Raw genomic sequence first — 22,953 nt, forward strand, 5'->3', positions numbered from 1 at the left:
GATTCTGTGGCCTCTCCTGTTCCTGCACCAATTCACCGCTCTCTCTTCTCTCTTTCTCCCTCACACACAGTGCCAGATAGAGAAGGAGAATAGAGGCTTTTGTGTACAATCTGGTTAACAAAAGCCTCCAATGTGTCTGGCACTAGACGGATAGGCAGCAGCAACAGAAAATAGTCAGAGAGACACTCTCCATCCTGGGCCCAGACCTGGATTCAATAGAGATGGGTTTAATTGAGCTTGCCTGGCTTATTGGACCAATAGAATAGTTCCAAAAGTGCAAACCCTGCCCATCTGGCACTCTAGGAAGGCTAAAGCAAACGCTGAGGTATTTCAAACATTCCCAATGGTATTTGAATCCAGGACTGGAGGTGAAGTACCCTGTGTTGGGCCCAGTAGAAAGACAGACAGGCAGCTGTCTCACATCGAGGTTGAGACTCAGAGAGATGGAATCAGCACAGCGTGGAGAACTGTAAGTGCCCCAATCCCTCATTGCTGCAGCCTTCTCTCAGCCCCTCTCAGCCCAGGGTCCACAGAGACACAAGGGGAGCAGGCCTTGGCAGAGGGATTGAGTGAGGAAGGGATGCTACAGCTGTGTTCCGACCATGGGGATGAGTGAATTTGAGATGGGCACTGGGTGATGGAGGGAGAGAGGGGAAGGATGGAGAGAAAGGAGGGAGGTTCTGGAAGAGCAGTAACCTTTGGGATGATGAGTGTGTTTCCCATTACCGTCTTGACACAGGATCCACTGAGATGATTTAATGGTGGCATTTTGTTTTTGCTGACTTCACTTTTTCTCTCTACTACCATTAAAAGAGAAGAGAAAAGGCATAGGGCTGAGCTGTGCTGCTGTGTGGGTAGAGAAGCCATGCAGCTCCAGTCTATTACTCCCCTGCTAGCCAGCTAGCTTCTTCCTTCCCTTCTCTTATCCCACTGATTCCGCCGCAGTGTGTGTGTCCGCTCCGCTCACTTCCTGATTGCACTTTCTTCCTCTTATCCATCTCTCCTTTTTTATTCCCTTTTTCCTCTGCAGTGCAGTTGTGGCCCCTCCCACCTCCCCACCTATGGCTCAGTGACTACACACTAAGATGAATCACCCAACCCCCAGAGGTGCCTTATATCCTAATTAGTGTGGGGTTTGCCCCAGCACACAGACAGATGTACACTGTTAAGGGGTGTGTGTATCATAGACAATATCTTTCCTTCCTGTAACATAACATAACAAGGCCAAGGGGAGACAGCACATGGAGAGGCCCTCAGTGAGTAGGCTGGGGCCTTAGTTAGGTCAGTCAGGGGCTAGAGGGGTCAGGCTATACCTGGTGCTACTGCTCAAGTCCACACACACACACACACACACTCTCTGCCTGGCTCTGTATCTGTATGTCTGAGCTCAGCCCACTGAGGCCCCCTACTGTTGAACTAGGGGAACAGCTCCAGACCTGTCTCACAGTCACATACAGCATTTGCTTGTCTGCCTAGAGTGACAACTGGGTGGGGGTTACACTATTCTATTGGTTACGTTGCTCCAGGCAAAGTATTTGAACTAGGGCTGACCCCATTTAGTTGACTGTTTTTTGTTTAGGTTTTTTTTTGGCAGGGGGGGGGGGGTGATAGCCTGTTGGTCACCCAAGATTTATTTAGTTCGCTTAAACAATAAATAGGCCTACACCATTCCATTTCGGAAAGTGCATTCACGAATGAATGTGACTATTTTTAGTCTCTGCTGTAATAAAGGCTTTGCAAAAAAAAAATGCTTTTAATATAATTTGTGTTGTTTACGTTGTTCCAAACGGTCAGAAAAATTATATTGTGATCTAACAGCACCTGTTTGGGATGCATAGCCCTAATATTCATGCAGCGCTTGTCCATTCCTTCTTTTATATATTCTTTGTCACGTCCTCTGCATCCATTTTGTTACGGTGTTTGTCACGTGTTACGGTGCTCAGAGGTTGTTCTAACCAATTTATTGATGTGATTAGGATATGCTACGTGTCAGGCCCTAATGGTCACGTGCATTCGAAGCATACATGTGTCACATAAAGAGAGCAAGGGTTGAGGGAATGTTTTTCCTAAACTAATTAGGGATTTCAGTAATAATTTTTCAGTCAAAAATGGCTGTATTCATGTTGCAGCTGCAGCAGAGAGGACAGGGCTATACACTGTTATGTGGTGGTAACTACTGCAGAGAGGACAGGGCTATACACTGTGATGTGGTGGTCACTACAGCAGAGAGGACAGGGCTATACACTGTTATGTGGTGGTCACTGCAGCAGAGAGGACAGGGCTATACACACTGTTATGTGGTGGTCACTACAGCAGAGAGGACAGGGCTATACACTTATGTGGTGGTCACTACAGCAGAGAGGACAGGGCTATACAGTGTTATGTGGTGGTCACTACAGCAGAGAGGACAGGGCTATACACACTGTTATGTGGTGGTCACTACAGCAGAGAGGACAGGGCTACACACACTGTTATGTGGTGGTCACTGCAGCAGAGGGGACAGGGCTATACACTGTTATGTGGTGGTCACTACAGCAGAGAGGACAGGGCTATACACTGTTATGTGGTGGTCACTGCAGCAGAGAGGACAGGGCTATACACTGTTATGTGGTGGTCACTACAGCAGAGAGGACAGGGTTATACACTGTTATGTGGTGGTCACTGAAGCAGAGAGGACAGGGCTATACACTGTTATGTGGTGGTCACTGCAGCAGAGAGGACAGGGCTATACACACTGTTATGTGGTGGTCACTACAGCAGAGAGGACAGGGCTATACACACTGTTATGTGGTGGTCACTACAGCAGAGAGGACAGGGCTATACACACTGTTATGTGGTGGTCACTACAGCAGAGAGGACAGGGTTATACACTGTTATGTTGTGGTCACTACAGCAGAGAGGACAGGGCTATACACACTGTTTTGTGGTGGTCACTACAGCAGAGAGGACAGGGTTATACACACTGTTTTGTGGTGGTCACTACAGCAGAGAGGACAGGGTTATACACTGTTATGTGGTGGTCACTACAGCAGAGAGGACAGGGTTATACACTGTTTTGTGGTGGTCACTACAGCAGAGAGGACAGGGTTATACACAGTGTTATGGGGTGGTCACTGCAGCAGAGAGGACAGGGCTATACACTGTTATGTGCTAGTCACTACAGCAGAGAGGACAGGGCTATACACTGTTATGTGGTGGTCACTGCAGCAGAGAGGACAGGGCTATACACTGTTATGTGGTGGTCACTACAGCAGAGAGGACAGGGCTATACACTGTTATGTGGTGGTCACTACAGCAGAGAGAACAGGGTTATACACTGTTATGTGGTGGTCACTACAGCAGAGAGGACCGGGTTATACACTGTTATGTGGTGGTCACTACAGGAGAAAAGACAGGGCTAATACAGTGTTATGTGGTGGTCACTACAGCAGAGAGGACAGGGCTATACACACTGTTATGTGGTGGTCACTACAGCAGAGAGGACAGGGCTATACACACTGTTGTGTGGTGGTCACTACAGCAGAGAGGACAGGGTTATACACACTGTTATGTGGTGGTCACTGCAGCAGAGAGGACAGGGCTATACACTGTTATGTGGTGGTCACTACAGCAGAGTGGACAGGGTTATACACTGTTATGTGGTGGTCACTACAGCAGAAAAGACAGTGCTAATACAGTGTTATGTGGTGGTCACTACAGCAGAGAGGACAGGGCTATACACACTGTTATGTGGTGGTCACTACAGCAGAGAGGGCAGGGTTATACACTGTTATGTTGTGGTCACTACAGCAGAGAGGACAGGGCTATACACTTATGTGGTGGTCACTGCAGCAGAGAGGACAGGGCTATACACACTGTTATGTGGTGGTCACTACAGCAGAGGACAGGGCTATACACTTATGTGGTGGTCACTACAGCAGAGAGAACAGGGCTATACACTGTTATGTGGTGGTCACTACAGCAGAAAAGACAGTGCTAATACAGTGTTATGTGGTGGTCACTACAGCAGAGAGGACAGGGCTATACACTGTTATGTGGTGGTCACTACAGCAGAAAAGACAGTGCTAATACAGTGTTATGTGGTGGTCACTACAGCAGAGAGGACAGGGCTATACACACTGTTACGTGGTGGTCACTACAGCAGAGAGGACAGGGCTATACACACTGTTATGTGGTGGTCACTACAGCAGAGAGGACAGGGCTATACACTTATGTGGTGGTCACTGCAGCAGAGAGGACAGGGCTATACACTGTTATGTTGTGGTCACTACAGCAGAGAGGACAGGGCTATACACACTGTTTTGTGGTGGTCACTACAGCAGAGAGGACAGGGCTATACACTTATGTGGTGGTCACTGCAGCAGAGAGGACAGGGCTATACACTGTTATGTGGTGGTCACTGCAGCAGAGAGGACAGGGCTATACACACTGTTATGTGGTGGTCACTACAGCAGAGAGGACAGGGTTATACACTGTTATGTTGTGGTCACTACAGCAGAGAGGACAGGGCTATACACACTGTTTTGTGGTGGTCACTACAGCAGAGAGGACAGGGTTATACACACTGTTTTGTGGTGGTCACTACAGCAGAGAGGACAGGGTTATACACTGTTATGTGGTGGTCACTACAGCAGAGAGGACAGGGTTATACACTGTTTTGTGGTGGTCACTACAGCAGAGAGGACAGGGTTATACACAGTGTTATGGGGTGGTCACTGCAGCAGAGAGGACAGGGCTATACACTGTTATGTGCTAGTCACTACAGCAGAGAGGACAGGGCTATACACTGTTATGTGGTGGTCACTGCAGCAGAGAGGACAGGGCTATACACTGTTATGTGGTGGTCACTACAGCAGAGAGGACAGGGCTATACACTGTTATGTGGTGGTCACTACAGCAGAGAGAACAGGGTTATACACTGTTATGTGGTGGTCACTACAGCAGAGAGGACCGGGTTATACACTGTTATGTGGTGGTCACTACAGGAGAAAAGACAGGGCTAATACAGTGTTATGTGGTGGTCACTACAGCAGAGAGGACAGGGCTATACACACTGTTATGTGGTGGTCACTACAGCAGAGAGGACAGGGCTATACACACTGTTGTGTGGTGGTCACTACAGCAGAGAGGACAGGGTTATACACACTGTTATGTGGTGGTCACTGCAGCAGAGAGGACAGGGCTATACACTGTTATGTGGTGGTCACTACAGCAGAGTGGACAGGGTTATACACTGTTATGTGGTGGTCACTACAGCAGAAAAGACAGTGCTAATACAGTGTTATGTGGTGGTCACTACAGCAGAGAGGACAGGGCTATACACACTGTTATGTGGTGGTCACTACAGCAGAGAGGGCAGGGTTATACACTGTTATGTTGTGGTCACTACAGCAGAGAGGACAGGGCTATACACTTATGTGGTGGTCACTGCAGCAGAGAGGACAGGGCTATACACACTGTTATGTGGTGGTCACTACAGCAGAGAGGACAGGGCTATACACTTATGTGGTGGTCACTACAGCAGAGAGAACAGGGCTATACACTGTTATGTGGTGGTCACTACAGCAGAAAAGACAGTGCTAATACAGTGTTATGTGGTGGTCACTACAGCAGAGAGGACAGGGCTATACACTGTTATGTGGTGGTCACTACAGCAGAAAAGACAGTGCTAATACAGTGTTATGTGGTGGTCACTACAGCAGAGAGGACAGGGCTATACACACTGTTACGTGGTGGTCACTACAGCAGAGAGGACAGGGCTATACACACTGTTATGTGGTGGTCACTACAGCAGAGAGGACAGGGCTATACACTGTTATGTGGTGGTCACTACAGCAGAGAGAACAGGGTTATACACTGTTATGTGGTGGTCACTACAGCAGAGAGGACAGGGTTATACACTTATGTGGTGGTCACTGCAGCAGAGAGTGCAGGGTTATACACTGTTATGTTGTGGTCACTACAGCAGAGAGGACAGGGCTATACACTGTTATGTGGTGGTCACTGCAGCAGAGAGGACAGGGCTATACACACTGTTATGTGGTGGTCACTACAGCAGAGAGGACAGGGCTATACACGTATGTGGTGGTCACTACAGCAGAGAGGACAGGGCTATACACTGTTATGTGGTGGTCACTACAGCAGAAAAGACAGGGCTAATACAGTGTTATGTGGTGGTCACTACAGCAGAGAGGACAGGGCTATACACACTGTTATGTGGTGGTCACTACAGCAGAGAGGACAGGGCTATACACACTGTTTTGTGGTGGTCACTACAGCAGAGAGGACAGGGTTATACACACTGTTTTGTGGTTGTCACTACAGCAGAGAGAACAGGGTTATACACACTGTTATGTGGTGGTCACTGCAGCAGAGAGGACAGGGCTATACACTGTTGTGTGGTGGTCACTGCAGCAGAGAGGACAGGGCAATACACTGTTGTGTGGTGGTCACTGCAGCAGAGAGGACAGGGCTATACACACTGTTATGTGGTGGTCACTACAGCAGAGAGGACAGGGCTATACACTGTTATGTGGTGGTCACTACAGCAGAGAGGACAGGGTTATACACTGTTAGGTGGTGGTCACTACAGCAGAAAAGACAGGGCTAATACAGTGTTATGTGGTGGTCACTACAGCAGAGAGGACAGGGCTATACACACTGTTATGTGGTGGTCACTACAGCAAAGAGGCCAGGGCTATACACACTGTTATGTGGTGGTCACTACAGCAGAGAGGACAGGGCTATACACACTGTTATGTGGTGGTCACTACAGCAGAGAGGACAGGGCTATACACACTGTTTTGTGGTGGTCACTACAGCAGAGAGGACAGGGTTATACACACTGTTATGTGGTGGTCACTGCAGCAGAGAGGACAGGGCTATACACTGTTATGTGGTGTTCACTACAGCAGAGAAGACAGGGCTATACACTGTTATGTGGTGGTCAATGCAGCAGAGAGGACAGGGCTATACACTGTTGTGTGGTGGTCACTGCAGCAGAGAGGACAGGGCTATAGACACTGTTATGTGGTGGTCACTACAGCAGAGAGGGCATGGTTATACACTGTTATGTTGTGGTCACTACAGCAGAGAGGACAGGGCTATACACTGTTATGTGGTGGTCACTGCAGCAGAGAGGACAGGGCTATACACACTGTTATGTGGTGGTCACTACAGCAGAGAGGACAGGGCTATACACGTATGTGGTGGTCACTACAGCAGAGAGGACAGGGCTATACACTGTTATGTGGTGGTCACTACAGCAGAAAAGACAGGGCTAATACAGTGTTATGTGGTGGTCACTACAGCAGAGAGGACAGGGCTATACACACTGTTATGTGGTGGTCACTACAGCAGAGAGGACAGGGCTATACACACTGTTTTGTGGTGGTCACTACAGCAGAGAGGACAGGGTTATACACACTGTTTTGTGGTTGTCACTACAGCAGAGAGAACAGGGTTATACACACTGTTATGTGGTGGTCACTGCAGCAGAGAGGACAGGGCTATACACTGTTGTGTGGTGGTCACTGCAGCAGAGAGGACAGGGCAATACACTGTTGTGTGGTGGTCACTGCAGCAGAGAGGACAGGGCTATACACACTGTTATGTGGTGGTCACTACAGCAGAGAGGACAGGGTTATACACTGTTATGTGGTGGTCACTACAGCAGAGAGGACAGGGTTATACACTGTTAGGTGGTGGTCACTACAGCAGAAAAGACAGGGCTAATACAGTGTTATGTGGTGGTCACTACAGCAGAGAGGACAGGGCTATACACACTGTTATGTGGTGGTCACTACAGCAAAGAGGCCAGGGCTATACACACTGTTATGTGGTGGTCACTACAGCAGAGAGGACAGGGCTATACACACTGTTATGTGGTGGTCACTACAGCAGAGTGGACAGGGCTATACACTGTTATGTGGTGGTCACTACAGCAGAGAGGACAGGGCTATACACACTGTTTTGTGGTGGTCACTACAGCAGAGAGGACAGGGTTATACACACTGTTATGTGGTGGTCACTGCATCAGAGAGGACAGGGCTATACACACTGTTATGTGGTGGTCACTACAGCAAAGAGGCCAGGGCTATACACACTGTTATGTGGTGGTCACTACAGCAGAGAGGACAGGGCTATACACACTGTTATGTGGTGGTCACTACAGCAGAGTGGACAGGGCTATACACTGTTATGTGGTGGTCACTGCAGCAGAGAGGACAGGGCTATACACTGTTATGTTGTGGTCACTACAGCAGAGAGGACAGGGCTATACACACTGTTTTGTGGTGGTCACTACAGCAGAGAGGACAGGGCTATACACTTATGTGGTGGTCACTGCAGCAGAGAGGACAGGGCTATACACTGTTATGTGGTGGTCACTGCAGCAGAGAGGACAGGGCTATACACACTGTTATGTGGTGGTCACTACAGCAGAGAGGACAGGGCTATACACTGTTATGTGGTGGTCACTACAGCAGAGAGAACAGGGTTATACACTGTTATGTGGTGGTCACTACAGCAGAGTGGACAGGGCCATACACACTGTTATGTGGTGGTCACTACAGCAGAGAGGACAGGGCTATACACTGTTATGTGGTGGTCACTACAGCAGAGAGGACAGGGCTATACACACTGTTTTGTGGTGGTCACTACAGCAGAGAGGACAGGGTTATACACACTGTTATGTGGTGGTCACTGCAGCAGAGAGGACAGGGCTATACACTGTTATGTGGTGGTCACTGCAGCAGAGAGTACAGGGCTATACACACTGTTATGTGGTGGTCACTACAGCAGAGAGGACAGGGCTATACACTGTTATGTGGTGGTCACTACAGCAGAGAGAACAGGGTTATACACTGTTATGTGGTGGTCACTACAGCAGAGAGGACAGGGTTATACACTTATGTGGTGGTCACTGCAGCAGAGAGTGCAGGGTTATACACTGTTATGTTGTGGTCACTACAGCAGAGAGGACAGGGCTATACACTGTTATGTGGTGGTCACTGCAGCAGAGAGGACAGGGCTATACACACTGTTATGTGGTGGTCACTACAGCAGAGAGGACAGGGCTATACACGTATGTGGTGGTCACTACAGCAGAGAGGACAGGGCTATACACTGTTATGTGGTGGTCACTACAGCAGAAAAGACAGGGCTAATACAGTGTTATGTGGTGGTCACTACAGCAGAGAGGACAGGGCTATACACACTGTTATGTGGTGGTCACTACAGCAGAGAGGACAGGGCTATACACACTGTTTTGTGGTGGTCACTACAGCAGAGAGGACAGGGTTATACACACTGTTTTGTGGTTGTCACTACAGCAGAGAGAACAGGGTTATACACACTGTTATGTGGTGGTCACTGCAGCAGAGAGGACAGGGCTATACACTGTTGTGTGGTGGTCACTGCAGCAGAGAGGACAGGGCAATACACTGTTGTGTGGTGGTCACTGCAGCAGAGAGGACAGGGCTATACACACTGTTATGTGGTGGTCACTACAGCAGAGAGGACAGGGCTATACACTGTTATGTGGTGATCACTACAGCAGAGAGGACAGGGTTATACACTGTTAGTTGGTGGTCACTACAGCAGAAAAGACAGGGCTAATACAGTGTTATGTGGTGGTCACTACAGCAGAGAGGACAGGGCTATACACACTGTTATGTGGTGGTCACTACAGCAAAGAGGCCAGGGCTATACACACTGTTATGTGGTGGTCACTACAGCAGAGAGGACAGGGCTATACACACTGTTATGTGGTGGTCACTACAGCAGAGTGGACAGGGCTATACACTGTTATGTGGTGGTCACTACAGCAGAGAGGACAGGGCTATACACACTGTTTTGTGGTGGTCACTACAGCAGAGAGGACAGGGTTATACACACTGTTATGTGGTGGTCACTGCAGCAGAGAGGACAGGGCTATACACTGTTATGTGGTGTTCACTACAGCAGAGAAGACAGGGCTATACACTGTTATGTGGTGGTCAATGCAGCAGAGAGGACAGGGCTATACACTGTTGTGTGGTGGTCACTGCAGCAGAGAGGACAGGGCTATAGACACTGTTATGTGGTGGTCACTACAGCAGAGAGGGCATGGTTATACACTGTTATGTTGTGGTCACTACAGCAGAGAGGACAGGGCTATACACTGTTATGTGGTGGTCACTGCAGCAGAGAGGACAGGGCTATACACACTGTTATGTGGTGGTCACTACAGCAGAGAGGACAGGGCTATACACGTATGTGGTGGTCACTACAGCAGAGAGGACAGGGCTATACACTGTTATGTGGTGGTCACTACAGCAGAAAAGACAGGGCTAATACAGTGTTATGTGGTGGTCACTACAGCAGAGAGGACAGGGCTATACACACTGTTATGTGGTGGTCACTACAGCAGAGAGGACAGGGCTATACACACTGTTTTGTGGTGGTCACTACAGCAGAGAGGACAGGGTTATACACACTGTTTTGTGGTTGTCACTACAGCAGAGAGAACAGGGTTATACACACTGTTATGTGGTGGTCACTGCAGCAGAGAGGACAGGGCTATACACTGTTGTGTGGTGGTCACTGCAGCAGAGAGGACAGGGCAATACACTGTTGTGTGGTGGTCACTGCAGCAGAGAGGACAGGGCTATACACACTGTTATGTGGTGGTCACTACAGCAGAGAGGACAGGGTTATACACTGTTATGTGGTGGTCACTACAGCAGAGAGGACAGGGTTATACACTGTTAGGTGGTGGTCACTACAGCAGAAAAGACAGGGCTAATACAGTGTTATGTGGTGGTCACTACAGCAGAGAGGACAGGGCTATACACACTGTTATGTGGTGGTCACTACAGCAAAGAGGCCAGGGCTATACACACTGTTATGTGGTGGTCACTACAGCAGAGAGGACAGGGCTATACACACTGTTATGTGGTGGTCACTACAGCAGAGTGGACAGGGCTATACACTGTTATGTGGTGGTCACTACAGCAGAGAGGACAGGGCTATACACACTGTTTTGTGGTGGTCACTACAGCAGAGAGGACAGGGTTATACACACTGTTATGTGGTGGTCACTGCATCAGAGAGGACAGGGCTATACACTGTTATGTGGTGGTCACCACAGCAGAGAGGACAGGGTTATACACTGTTATGTGGTGGTCACTGCAGCAGAGAGGACAGTGCTATACACTGTTATGTGGTGGTCACTGCAGCAGAGAGGACAGAGCTATACACTGTTATGTGGTGGTCACTGCAGCAGAGAGTACAGGGCTATACACACTGTTATGTGGTGGTCACTACAGCAGAGAGGACAGGGCTATACACTGTTATGTGGTGGTCACTACAGCAGAGAGAACAGGGTTATACACTGTTATGTGGTGGTCACTACAGCAGAGAGGACAGGGTTATACACTTATGTGGTGGTCACTACAGCAGAGAGTGCAGGGTTATACACTGTTATGTGGTGGTCACTGCAGCAGAGAGGACAGGGCTATACACACTGTTATGTGTTGGTCACTACAGCAGAGAGGACAGGGCTATAAACTTATGTGGTGGTCACTACAGCAGAGAGGACAGGGCTATACACTGTCATGTGGTGGTCACTACAGCAGAAAAGACAGGGCTAATACAGTGTTATGTGGTGGTCACTACAGCAGAGAGGACAGGGCTATACACACTGTTATGTGGTGGTCACTACAGCAGAGAGGACAGGGCTATACACACTGTTTTGTGGTGGTCACTACAGCAGAGAGGACAGGGTTATACACACTGTTTTGTGGTGGTCACTGCAGCAGAGAGGACAGGGCTATACACTGTTATGTGGTGGTCACTGCAGCAGAGAGTACAGGGCTATACACACTGTTATGTGGTGGTCACTACAGCAGAGAGAACAGGGTTATACACTGTTATGTGGTGGTCACTACAGCAGAGAGGACAGGGCTATACACACTGTTATGTGGTGGTCACTACAGCAGAGAGAACAGGGTTATACACTTATGTGATGGTCACTACAGCAGAGAGGACAGGGTTATACACTCTTATGTGGTGGTCACTACAGCAGAGAGAACAGGGTTATACACTGTTATGTGGTGGTCACTACAGCAGGGAGGAGAGCGAGACAATCAAATCAATTGCGGTCGGACCCCCGCTAGTCATTTGTGTGTCTTAATTTTTGCTTAAAGCATCAGACAAGCTCGGTGCGTGTAGTCGATTTGATTAAAACACATAGGATGTGTCTATATGTGGAAAAATACACTGTATAATATTTTGGTTAAACAATTTCAATTGGTTGAAAGAACCGACGACTCTTGACCGACCACTATTTTATTTTGTCAGGGACAGCCCTAATTTGAACCAGGTTGTAGGCAGCTATGCTACGGTGTCCTATGTTCTAGTACTATGCTACGGTGTCCTATGTTCTAGTACTATGCTACGGTGTCCTATGTTCTAGTACTATGCTGCGGTGTCCTGTGTTCTAGTACTATGCTACGGTGTCCTATGTTCTAGTACTATGCTACGGTGTCCTATGTTCTAGTACTATGCTACGGTGTCCTATGTTCTAGTACTATGCTGCGGTGTCCTGTGTTCTAGTACTATGCTACGGTGTCCTATGTTCTAGTACTATGCTACGGTGTCCTATGTTCTAGTACTATGCTACGGTGTCCTATGTTCTAGTACTTTGCTACAGTGTCCTATGTTCTAGTACTTTGCTACAGTGTCCTATGTTCTAGTACTTTGCTACAGTGTCCTATGTTCTAGTACTATGCTACGGTGTCCTGTGTTCTAGTACTATGCTACGGTGTCCTATGTTCTAGTACTATGCTACGGTGTCCTATGTTCTAGTACTTTGCTACGGTGTCCTATGTTCTAGTACTGTGCTACGGTGTCCTATGTTCTAGTACTATGCTACGGTGTCCTATGTTCTAGTACTTTGCTACGGTGTCCTATGTTCTAGTACTGTGCTACGGTGTCCTGTGTTCTAGTACTTTGCTACAGTGTCCTATGTTCTAGTACTGTGCTACGGTGTCCTGTGTTCTAGTACTTTGCTCCAGTGTCCTATGTTCTAGTACTTTGCTACAGTGTCCTATGTTCTAGTACTTTGCTACAGTGTCCTATGTTCTAGTACTTTGCTACAGTGTCCTATGTTCTAGTACTTTGCTACAGTGTCCTATGTTCTAGTACTTTGCTACAGTGTCCTATGTTCTAGTACTTTGCTACGGTGTCCTATGTTCTAGTACTGTGCTACGGTGTCCTGTGTTCTAGTACTGTGCTACGGTGTCCTGTGTTATAGTACTTTGCTCCAGTGTCCTATGTTCTAGTACTTTGCTACAGTGTCCTATGTTCTAGTACTTTGCTACAGTGTCCTATGTTCTAGTACTGTGCTACGGTGTCCTGTGTTCTAGTACTGTGCTACGGTGTCCTGTGTTCTAGTACTGTGCTACGGTGTCCTGTGTTCTAGTTCTGTGCTACGGTGTCCTGTGTTCTAGAACTATGCTACGCTGTCCTATGTTCTAGTACTATGCTGCGGTGTCCTGTGTTCTAGTACTATGCTACGGTGTCCTATGTTCTAGTACTATGCTACGGTGTCCTATGTTCTAGTACTTTGCTACAGTGTCCTGTGTTCTAGTACTATGCTACGGTGTCCTGTGTTCTAGTACTATGCTACGGTGTCCTATGTTCTAGTACTATGCTACGGTGTCCTATGTTCTAGTACTTTGCTACAGTGTCCTATGTTCTAGTACTGTGCTACGGTGTCCTATGTTCTAGTACTATGCTACGGTGTCCTATGTTCTAGTACTTTGCTACAGTGTCCTATGTTCTAGTACTTTGCTACAGTGTCCTATGTTCTAGTACTTTGCTACAGTGTCCTATGTTCTAGTACTTTGCTACAGTGTCCTATGTTCTAGTACTTTGCTACGGTGTCCTATGTTCTAGTACTGTGCTACGGTGTCCTGTGTTCTAGTACTTTGCTACAGTGTCCTATGTTCTAGTACTGTGCTACGGTGTCCTGTGTTCTAGTACTTTGCTACAGTGTCCTATGTTCTAGTACTTTGCTACAGTGTCCTATGTTCTAGTACTTTGCTACAGTGTCCTATGTTCTAGTACTGTGCTACGGTGTCCTGTGTTCTAGTACTGTGCTACGGTGTCCTGTGTTCTAGTACTGTGCTACGGTGTCCTGTGTTCTAGTACTGTGCTACGGTGTCCTATGTTCTAGAACTATGCTACGGTGTCCTGTCTCCTTGTAGTGAGTGAGTTGTTCTAATGAGCTTGTAAATGCCTTGCAATGGTCTCTCTTTCTCTCTTTCTCTCTTTCTTGCTTTTTCTGTCTCTCCCCATTCATTACTTCCTCTTGCCCACCTTGTAAAACAATGCCTCTTTAATAATATCTCAGTACCGTTCTACCGCCCGACACTAAATCAAAAAGTGGGAGGCTATAGGATAATTCCCATAATCCGCTCCCACCATTTCTATAGAGAAAATTCACAGAACTACTTTGTCACGGGGCGGGATGCGGGAGTCAATGGCTGAGTGCTTTGTGGCGTATTGATCTCCCGTCACGTGAACACCCTCCATGTAATTGCACTGCCCTCTTGTGATAAATTCAATGCCGTTGTTTCGGACACTCCCAAGGCACCACACCGCAAGGCCTGTGCTGGCCCAGGAAGAAGAGAGAGTTGCGACTGTTCCATAAATGGACGACTCTTTCTCTTTGCATGTGGTGCAACAAAGACATTGTATAGAAATCCCATATCAAAGGATCCCCGGCCAGATTTGATGTGTTCATGGGGTTATTTGTTGCCTGTTTGACATTATTTTAACCAAAGGATGACTTTGTCAATGTGTTTGACAATAGTGATGGTTGTGATGATGACAATGTTGTTGTTGATGATGATCATCTTGGAGTGTGTTATTCAAGGCCAACCGACGCCGCGTTGTTTTCCATTTAGTTCATCTACAAAGAGGCTAATCAAAGTACTGCATGAGGATTAATCCCCAAACAAGTAAACAACATTTATTCATCACTAACAAACATGTAGAAAATGTCTATTTTCTTGACTTGACTCGACTCATTGAAGTGTTTTTCATCTATCTGATTTACACTACAGCACGTTATGTTGCACTTTGGTTGTCCAGCAGCTGTACCACAACCACTAGTATCACTCTCCCCAGAGCAGAACCCTGCATGTGTGTACTGTAAGTGGATTCTTTTTTTCTCAAATCTTCTTATGACCATGTATGTGTGTACATTTACGTATACTGTAGATTAAATACTTACATTTTGGATCCCAGCTCCAACCTTGTTGTCTAATCCAATGGTTTTAGGATTTGCAGATGCTTAAAGTACAGATGAAAAGTTGCCTTCAGTTTCATGCTGATTTCATTTTGATTAAACAACTCTAATTGCTCTGATTCCTTTTAATATCCAATTATAACTCACTTGGCTTAAGTACCTCGGGAATCAATCGGATCTGACTCCCTCCCAATGTATCTATGGTAAAAAACGGATGATTAAATGAAATGAACATTGATCTAGGTTACATCTTCACACTAGCCCATGTACTGCCTTCTGGCTTAAACACATCCTTTTAACTTTAAACCCTGTGAATCCTTTTTCTTACTTTGTTTCATATCTGTCTAATCTCTAAAATGCCCTTTGATTTCATTGAGTCATGTGTGTTTGTGTGTGAGGCATCAGCTGTGATTGCCTGTGGGGGAGGAGGAACAATGGAACACGTCTATGAGGACCCCTATAGAGGCCACACACTCCAGACCCTTTGAAGAGGGGAAATGTAATGTGAAGTTGTGAGACCTGTGATGAGAGCAGATCAAACCACGGCTAAGCCACCTGCTTGTCATCCCACTGAGAGGGAGACGGAGAGAGGGGAATGGGGAAAGGAAAAGAGAGAGAGAGGGTACAGGGGAGGATGTGGCAGAGAGGAGGGCCACTAAGAACTCCTGTCAGAGATTAAACAGCAGATGAAAGGGGATATTAGTCGCCCGCCGAAAGCAACATGTGTAGCAGACAAAACCAATCAATCGCCTACCTCATGCCCAATAAGATTACATCAATCAATAACTGCACTTTTGAGTGATTGGATTCTGTCTCCTTCCAGAGGAGAGTTGAGGAGGGAGAGATGGAGAAGGGGGGGACGAGCGAGCGTCTACATTTTCCCAATGATTAAAGCGGAGACAAATTGGTTTGATAACATCAAGGACCTTGCTGTGGCGAGGTCTATAAGGGCAGTGTTCAGTGCTGATAGAGGTTGAGTGACCACGTACGATGGACACAGTACGTGAAGAGGATGGTGGGGCTACTGCATCACCTAACTCTCAGACCAGGTAGCCAAGGACTGGCCTGCGCCACTGATAATGTATATAAGCTCAGTGAGGAAGAACTGGAAACCAAGTGGTAGCATATACAATGAAGGAGTAGTGGGCCTAAAACTGATCCTGGAGGGACACCATAGATAACTATTGTCATACAGCACCTGTTGTCATTGTCTTCAGAAAGTATTCACACCCCTTGACTTTTTCCACATTTTGTTGTGTTAGTCTGAATTTAAAATGGATGACATTTAGATTTTGTGCCACTGATCTACACACAATACTAAAAAATGTAAAGCTAAAATGTATTGTCAATAAGTATTCAACCCTTTTGTTATGGCAAGCCTAAATAAGTTCAGGAGTAAACATGTGCTTAACTAGTCACAAAAGTGCAAGAAAAGTGTTAACATTATTTTTAAATGACTACCCCATCTTTGTACCCCATACATATAATTATCTGTAAGGTCCTTCAGTCAAGCAGTGAATTTCAAGCACATATTCAACCACAAAGACCAGGGAGATTTTCCAATGACTTGCAAAGAAGGGCACCAATTGGTAGATGGGTTAAAATAACACTTTTGATGTTATATCAATACACCCAGTCACTACAAAGATACAGGCGTCCTCCCTAACTCAGTTACCGGAGAGCAAGGAAAATGCTCAGGGATTTCCATAAGGCCAATGGTGACTAAATTGAGTTACAGAGTTGGCTCCCAAGTAGCGTAGCGGTCACTACAGCCTGGGGTTCGATCTCAGGATGTGTCACAGCTGGCTGTGACCGGGAGTCCCATAGGGCAGCACACAATTGGCCCAGATTCGTCCGGGTTAGGGGAGGGTTTGTCCAGGGAGGCTTTCCTAGTCACATCGTGCTCTAGCAACTTGTTGTGGAGGGCCGGGTGCCTGCAAGCTGACTTCAGTAGTCAGTTGGATAGTGTTTCCTCCGACACATTAGTGCGGGTGACTTCTGGGTTAAGTGAGCAGGTGTTAAGCAGCAGCACGTCTTGATGGGTCATGTTTGGGAGGACGCATTACTTGACCTTCACCTCTCCCGAGCCCGCTGAAGAGTTTCAGAGATGAGACAGGATCGTAACTACCAATTAGATATCACGAAATTGGGGAGAAGGGTGGAGTAAAATAAACTGTTAGTTGAACTATTGTCATAGTAGAAAACTGAGGATGGATCACCAACATTGTAGTTACTCCACAATACTAACCTAAATGACAGAGTGAAAAGAAGGAAACCTGTATATAACATAAATATTCCAAATCATGCATCCTTTTTGCAATAAGGCACTAAAGAAATGCTGCAAGTACGGCAAATCTAACATGTCACTGAGTACTACTCCTCATATTCTCAAGCATATTGGTGGCTGCATCATGTTATGGGTATGAGTTTATTTTAGGATAAAAAGAAAAGGAATAGAGCTAAGCAGAGTGAACCAAGTTTCCTCTAAGATTTCGACTCTGCTTTCCACTAGGAGACATTCACCTTTCAGAAATACAGTTACTTAAAACACAACCAAATATACACTGGAGTTGCTTATCCGACAAAATGGAATGTTCCTGTGTGGCCTAGTTAGTTTTGGCTTAAAAAATCTATGGCAAGACTTGAAAATGTCTGTCTAGCAATGATCAAAAATCACCTTGTCAGAGCTTGAAGAATTTTTAAAAGAATAATGGGCAACTATTGTGCAATCTAGGTATGCAAAGCTCTTAGGGTGTTTACCCAGAAAGACTGTAATTGCTACCAAAGGTGATTCTAACATGTATTGACTCAGGGGGTTGAATACTTATCTAATCAAGATATATTACCGTTTCATTTTCCATGAATAAAAAATAAAAATAAACCATTATCTTCAACTTTGATATTAGAGTATTTTGCGTTGACAAAAAAAAAGACAAATCCACTTTAAACCCACTAACACAATAAAATGAGGAAAAAGTCAAGGGGTGTGAATGCTTTCTGAAGGCACTTTGTAATGTACAAATTGTGAAAATAACATAGAATGTTTGTGTTTTGTACAATGTTAAAGAAATAATCCTAAATGTAAGTGCATTTGATAAAAGATTCTGACTGAAATTGAAAGAAGTGGAAAACAGAAGGCGATCCAGTAGAACCGAAAGGAAATATTTCTTCCTCTTGAACTTATTGCAAAATGCAGGACTAGTCATTTTGAATTTTAATGAACTAATAATCATCTACTCATCAACCAGCAGCCAGGCGGCTGGATCAGCATCATGAGCAGTGTTTTAATTCAAAGATACTCACCGAGATACACAACACAATAGGTTCATTAAAACAGATGTAATGGCAAAATGTGGATTTCCGCCTAAATATACATACCCAAAAGTAACTGCTATTCATGTGTGGTTACATGTGACGGCCGGCCGCCCAACAACCTGCCCGCTTGACCCTATCCCCTCCTCTCTTCTCCAGACCATTTCCGGAGACCTTCTCCCTTACCTCACCTCGCTCATCAACTCATCCCTGACCGCTGGCTACGTCCCTTCCGTCTTCAAGAGAGCGAGAGTTGCACCCCTTCTGAAAAAACCTACACTCGATCCCTCCGATGTCAACAACTACAGACCAGTATCCCTTCTTTCTTTTCTCTCCAAAACTCTTGAACGTGCCGTCCTTGGCCAGCTCTCCCGCTATCTCTCTCAGAATGACCTTCTTGATCCAAATCAGTCAGGTTTCAAGACTAGTCATTCAACTGAGACTGCTCTTCTCTGTATCACGGAGGCGCTCCGCACTGCTAAAGCTAACTCTCTCTCCTCTGCTCTCATCCTTCTAGACCTATCGGCTGCCTTCGACACTGTGAACCATCAGATCCTCCTCTCCACCCTCTCCGAGTTGGGCATCTCCGGCGCGGCCCACGCTTGGATTGCGTCCTACCTGACAGGTCGCTCCTACCAGGTGGCGTGGCGAGAATCTGTCTCCTCGCCACGCGCTCTCACCACTGGTGTCCCCCAGGGCTCTGTTCTAGGCCCTCTCCTATTCTCGCTATACACCAAGTCACTTGGCTCTGTCATAACCTCACATGGTCTCTCCTATCATTGCTATGCAGACGACACACAATTAATCTTCTCCTTTCCCCCTTCTGATGACCAGGTGGCGAATCGCATCTCTGCATGTCTGGCAGACATATCAGTGTGGATGACGGATCACCACCTCAAGCTGAACCTCGGCAAGACGGAGCTGCTCTTCCTCCCGGGGAAGGACTGCCCGTTCCATGATCTCGCCATCACGGTTGACAACTCCATTTTTTCCTCCTCCCAGAGCGCTAAGAACCTTGGCGTGATCCTGGACAACACCCTGTCGTTCTCAACTAACATCAAGGCGGTGGCCCGTTCCTGTAGGTTCATGCTCTACAACATCCGCAGAGTACGCCCCTGCCTCACACAGGAAGCGGTGCAGGTCCTAATCCAGGCACTTGTCATCTCCCGTCTGGATTACTGCAACTCGCTGTTGGCTGGGCTCCCTGCCTGTGCCATCAAACCCCTACAACTCATCCAGAACGCCGCAGCCCGTCTGGTGTTCAACCTTCCCAAGTTCTCTCACGTCACCCCGCTCCTCCGCTCTCTCCACTGGCTTCCAGTTGAAGCTCGCATCCGCTACAAGACCATGGTGCTTGCCTACGGAGCTGTGAGGGGAACGGCACCGCAGTACCTCCAGGCTCTGATCAGGCCCTACACCCAAACAAGGGCACTGCGTTCATCCACCTCTGGCCTGCTCGCCTCCCTACCACTGAGGAAGTACAGTTCCCGCTCAGCCCAGTCAAAACTGTTCGCTGCTCTGGCCCCCCAATGGTGGAACAAACTCCCTCACGACGCCAGGACAGCGGAGTCAATCACCACCTTCCGGAGACACCTGAAACCCCACCTCTTCAAGGAATACCTAGGATAGGATAAGTAATCCTTCTCACCCCCCCCTCCCCCTTAATGATTTAGATGCACTATTGTAAAGTGGCTGTTCCACTGGATGTCAGAAGGTGAATTCACCAATTTGTAAGTCGCTCTGGATAAGAGCGTCTGCTAAATGACTTAAATGTAAATGTAAAACTTGGTATATTTGGAAAGAAGACATCTGGGAGATTATGAGGAAATGATCAGAAGATAGATAGGAGTTACATAGTTCAGAATACACAAGATCAAGCACACACAAAATAACAGTTTTTTAAATGTATTTAAAAAAAATAGTATTTCATTGACACGCTAGAAGTGAATTATTGATGCCTAGAGTTATAAACACAATTTGGCTTCCACAATATTGAACAATATCAGGAAGAAAATGTGATTGATGTATATATGTGAACCCCTCCAAAGTGGCATATGACTGTAAATTAGATCATTACAGTGCTATTACATATTTGCAATCCCTAAATGCTATTTGTTCAGTATAAAAACACAATTTCTACCATATCAACCTCACTCAAATATTGTGGTGGTGTTATGGGGTATCCAGGGTACATTCAAGTGTCCTTTCAACCTCTCCAACGTGTCCAAATGTAGTAATTGCACTGTTTTTGCACACTTGATGTGCCTAAAAGTTATTGTTCACTAGAAAAGCTACATTTCTACAACACCAACCTCTCAAACATTGTGGTGTCGGGGGACAAGTGTGCAAAGATATAGTGACTTGGTGTCCATTCGATGTTGCCATTAAGTCATACATCATCAGATAACATTGACAATAAGCTAGATTTGTTCTTACCAACCTAAGGATGAATTTAATATTCTCCATGTAGCTACAGCTCAAACACAGACCAAATTGAAGCTTACCTTGTAAGATGTTTGCTGAAAACGTTGTGTAAAATAAAAATGTTGACTCTCGGGGCTGGTGGTCAATAACGGTAGGTCACAGGCAGACAAATAAGACATCCTCATTATCTGTGGAGTCCCAGCTTTTGGTGTGTCTAGACGTACTTTGTGTTTATTTTGTTTATGCTTCACAACGCTAATCAGAATGTAGGTAGCAGCCATCTTGAAATGAGGTCATCGGCTCGGCCTGACCATATACATTTGTATGCCAGTATATGTCAGTAAGTCACACCAAAGAAGGCACAGATCAGATACTCAGCTTTCCGTCCACACCCTGTTTCTGTAGATAGGGCCTACCGTTCTCATACCAGACTGAATTTAAATGTAAAAAATCAAATAAGGTCCCCAAATATGGGGATGTTACATTTAAGAGGTTTTAAGGTCAAGTAATTAAAATAAGTATGCAGGGCTAAGTGTTGTGTGTGTGTGTGTGTGCACACACACAAATAAACACACACACACTCGCCTAATAAAAGTTTTGGGAGGTGTCTCAAGTGTGTTTTTGTGTGTGTGTGTGTGTGTGGTGTGTGTGTGTGTGTGTGTGTGTGTGTGTGGTGTGTGTGTGTGTGTGTGTGTGTGTGTGTGTGTGTGTGTGTGTGTGTGTGTGTGTGTGTGTGTGTGTGTGTGTGTGTGTGTGGTGTGTGTGTGTGTGTGTGCATGTCTCCGGCAGAGGAGTCTACCTCCTCCTCTCTTGGCCCTGTAGAGGAGATTCATGGTTAATCAATTGGTGATTGTGTGCCACAATAGGAGGGTAACTTATTAGCGCCGCAGACACACTTGTGGTCATTTGTCTTCTTTTCACTGATGAGGCCAGAGGGTGCTTTAAATTCCCCCTTGTTTCCTAGACAGATATGCCTGCTCAGCCCATCTAGTGTGGGTGTGGTGTGTGTCTCTGCGTCCGTGTGTGTGTGGACCACCTGCCTCTAGAGGTTCCCTGCTGATGTGCACCAGCTGTTCGTCTCTGCTTCTACAACTTAGTACGGCGTTTCCCAACCGTGGTCCTCAAGTACCCTCAACAGTACACCGTTTGTATTGTAGCTCTGGACGCGCTCAGCTGATTCATCTTGTCAACTAATCCACAAGCCCTCAACGTAGGTGTTTTTGTCCAGGGCTACAACAAAAATGTGTAATGTTGGGGATACTGGAGGACCAGGGTTGGGAAACACTGACTTAGTAAGATACCAATTATCTATGAATTGAATTGTTACTCTGGTTTTAGTCATCTAACAGGCTTAGGGGCTGACACATAATATGCTTGGTCCTGGACTAAAAACATGGAATAAGTCCAGGAAACCAGGTCTTGATGTGCACATAGAAGACATGTCATCCACACCCCATTCTCAACCCCAAAACCTCCCCTACTGCATATTCCCTATTCCCAATCACCAGTCACACTCTCTCATATGATGTTAATGTACTTAATTCCAGACCCTAAACTGAATGATTTACACTTCGTTAGTTAAAGAGGATGATGAACTGGGCGGACTTTAACACCCATTAGCTGTTCCACTACCGATTTGAATATGTTGAATAGGATGTGAACAAAGCAGTGGTCATCGGTTTCCTCTGATGGCGTCTCCTTTAACTGCAGATCATGTAAGAGAAGCTGTTCTGAGCTGACAGTCTGCTGTCGACGGCAACACGTTTCTACCGTGGCCTGTCGCAGTGAATATATGGAGGAGATAGGGACAGAGGAGAGGCAATAGACGAACACAGACACAACTACTGTCGTATGTAAAATATTGCCTGCCGTGGAATAAATTCCCATTGATATATGTACACAGTTGTTTTAATGTTTAA

At 46.5% G+C, this 22,953-nt stretch overlaps 1 protein-coding gene across 6 annotated transcripts in view; it reads left to right on the forward strand.

Annotated features, from left to right (window-relative positions):
- LOC135552020 (PHD finger protein 14-like) overlaps positions 1-22,953 on the forward strand; it is a 119,908-nt gene that overhangs the window by 55,995 nt on the left and 40,960 nt on the right. The window contains exon 20 of one of the 6 annotated variants that reach the window (XM_064983369.1): positions 18,770-18,889. The exons of 4 other annotated variants lie outside the window; for them this stretch is intronic. In XM_064983369.1, coding sequence (XP_064839441.1) covers positions 18,770-18,824 — 55 coding nt within the window. In that variant the 3' untranslated portion in view covers positions 18,825-18,889. Of the gene's footprint in view, positions 1-1,030; positions 1,540-18,769; positions 18,890-22,953 lie in introns of those variants that run through there. One more of the 6 variants, XM_064983370.1, reaches the window with a different exon arrangement.

This window comes from Oncorhynchus masou, chromosome 13 (assembly GCF_036934945.1).
Source record: "Oncorhynchus masou masou isolate Uvic2021 chromosome 13, UVic_Omas_1.1, whole genome shotgun sequence".
NCBI classification, from domain to species: domain Eukaryota; kingdom Metazoa; phylum Chordata; class Actinopteri; order Salmoniformes; family Salmonidae; genus Oncorhynchus; species Oncorhynchus masou.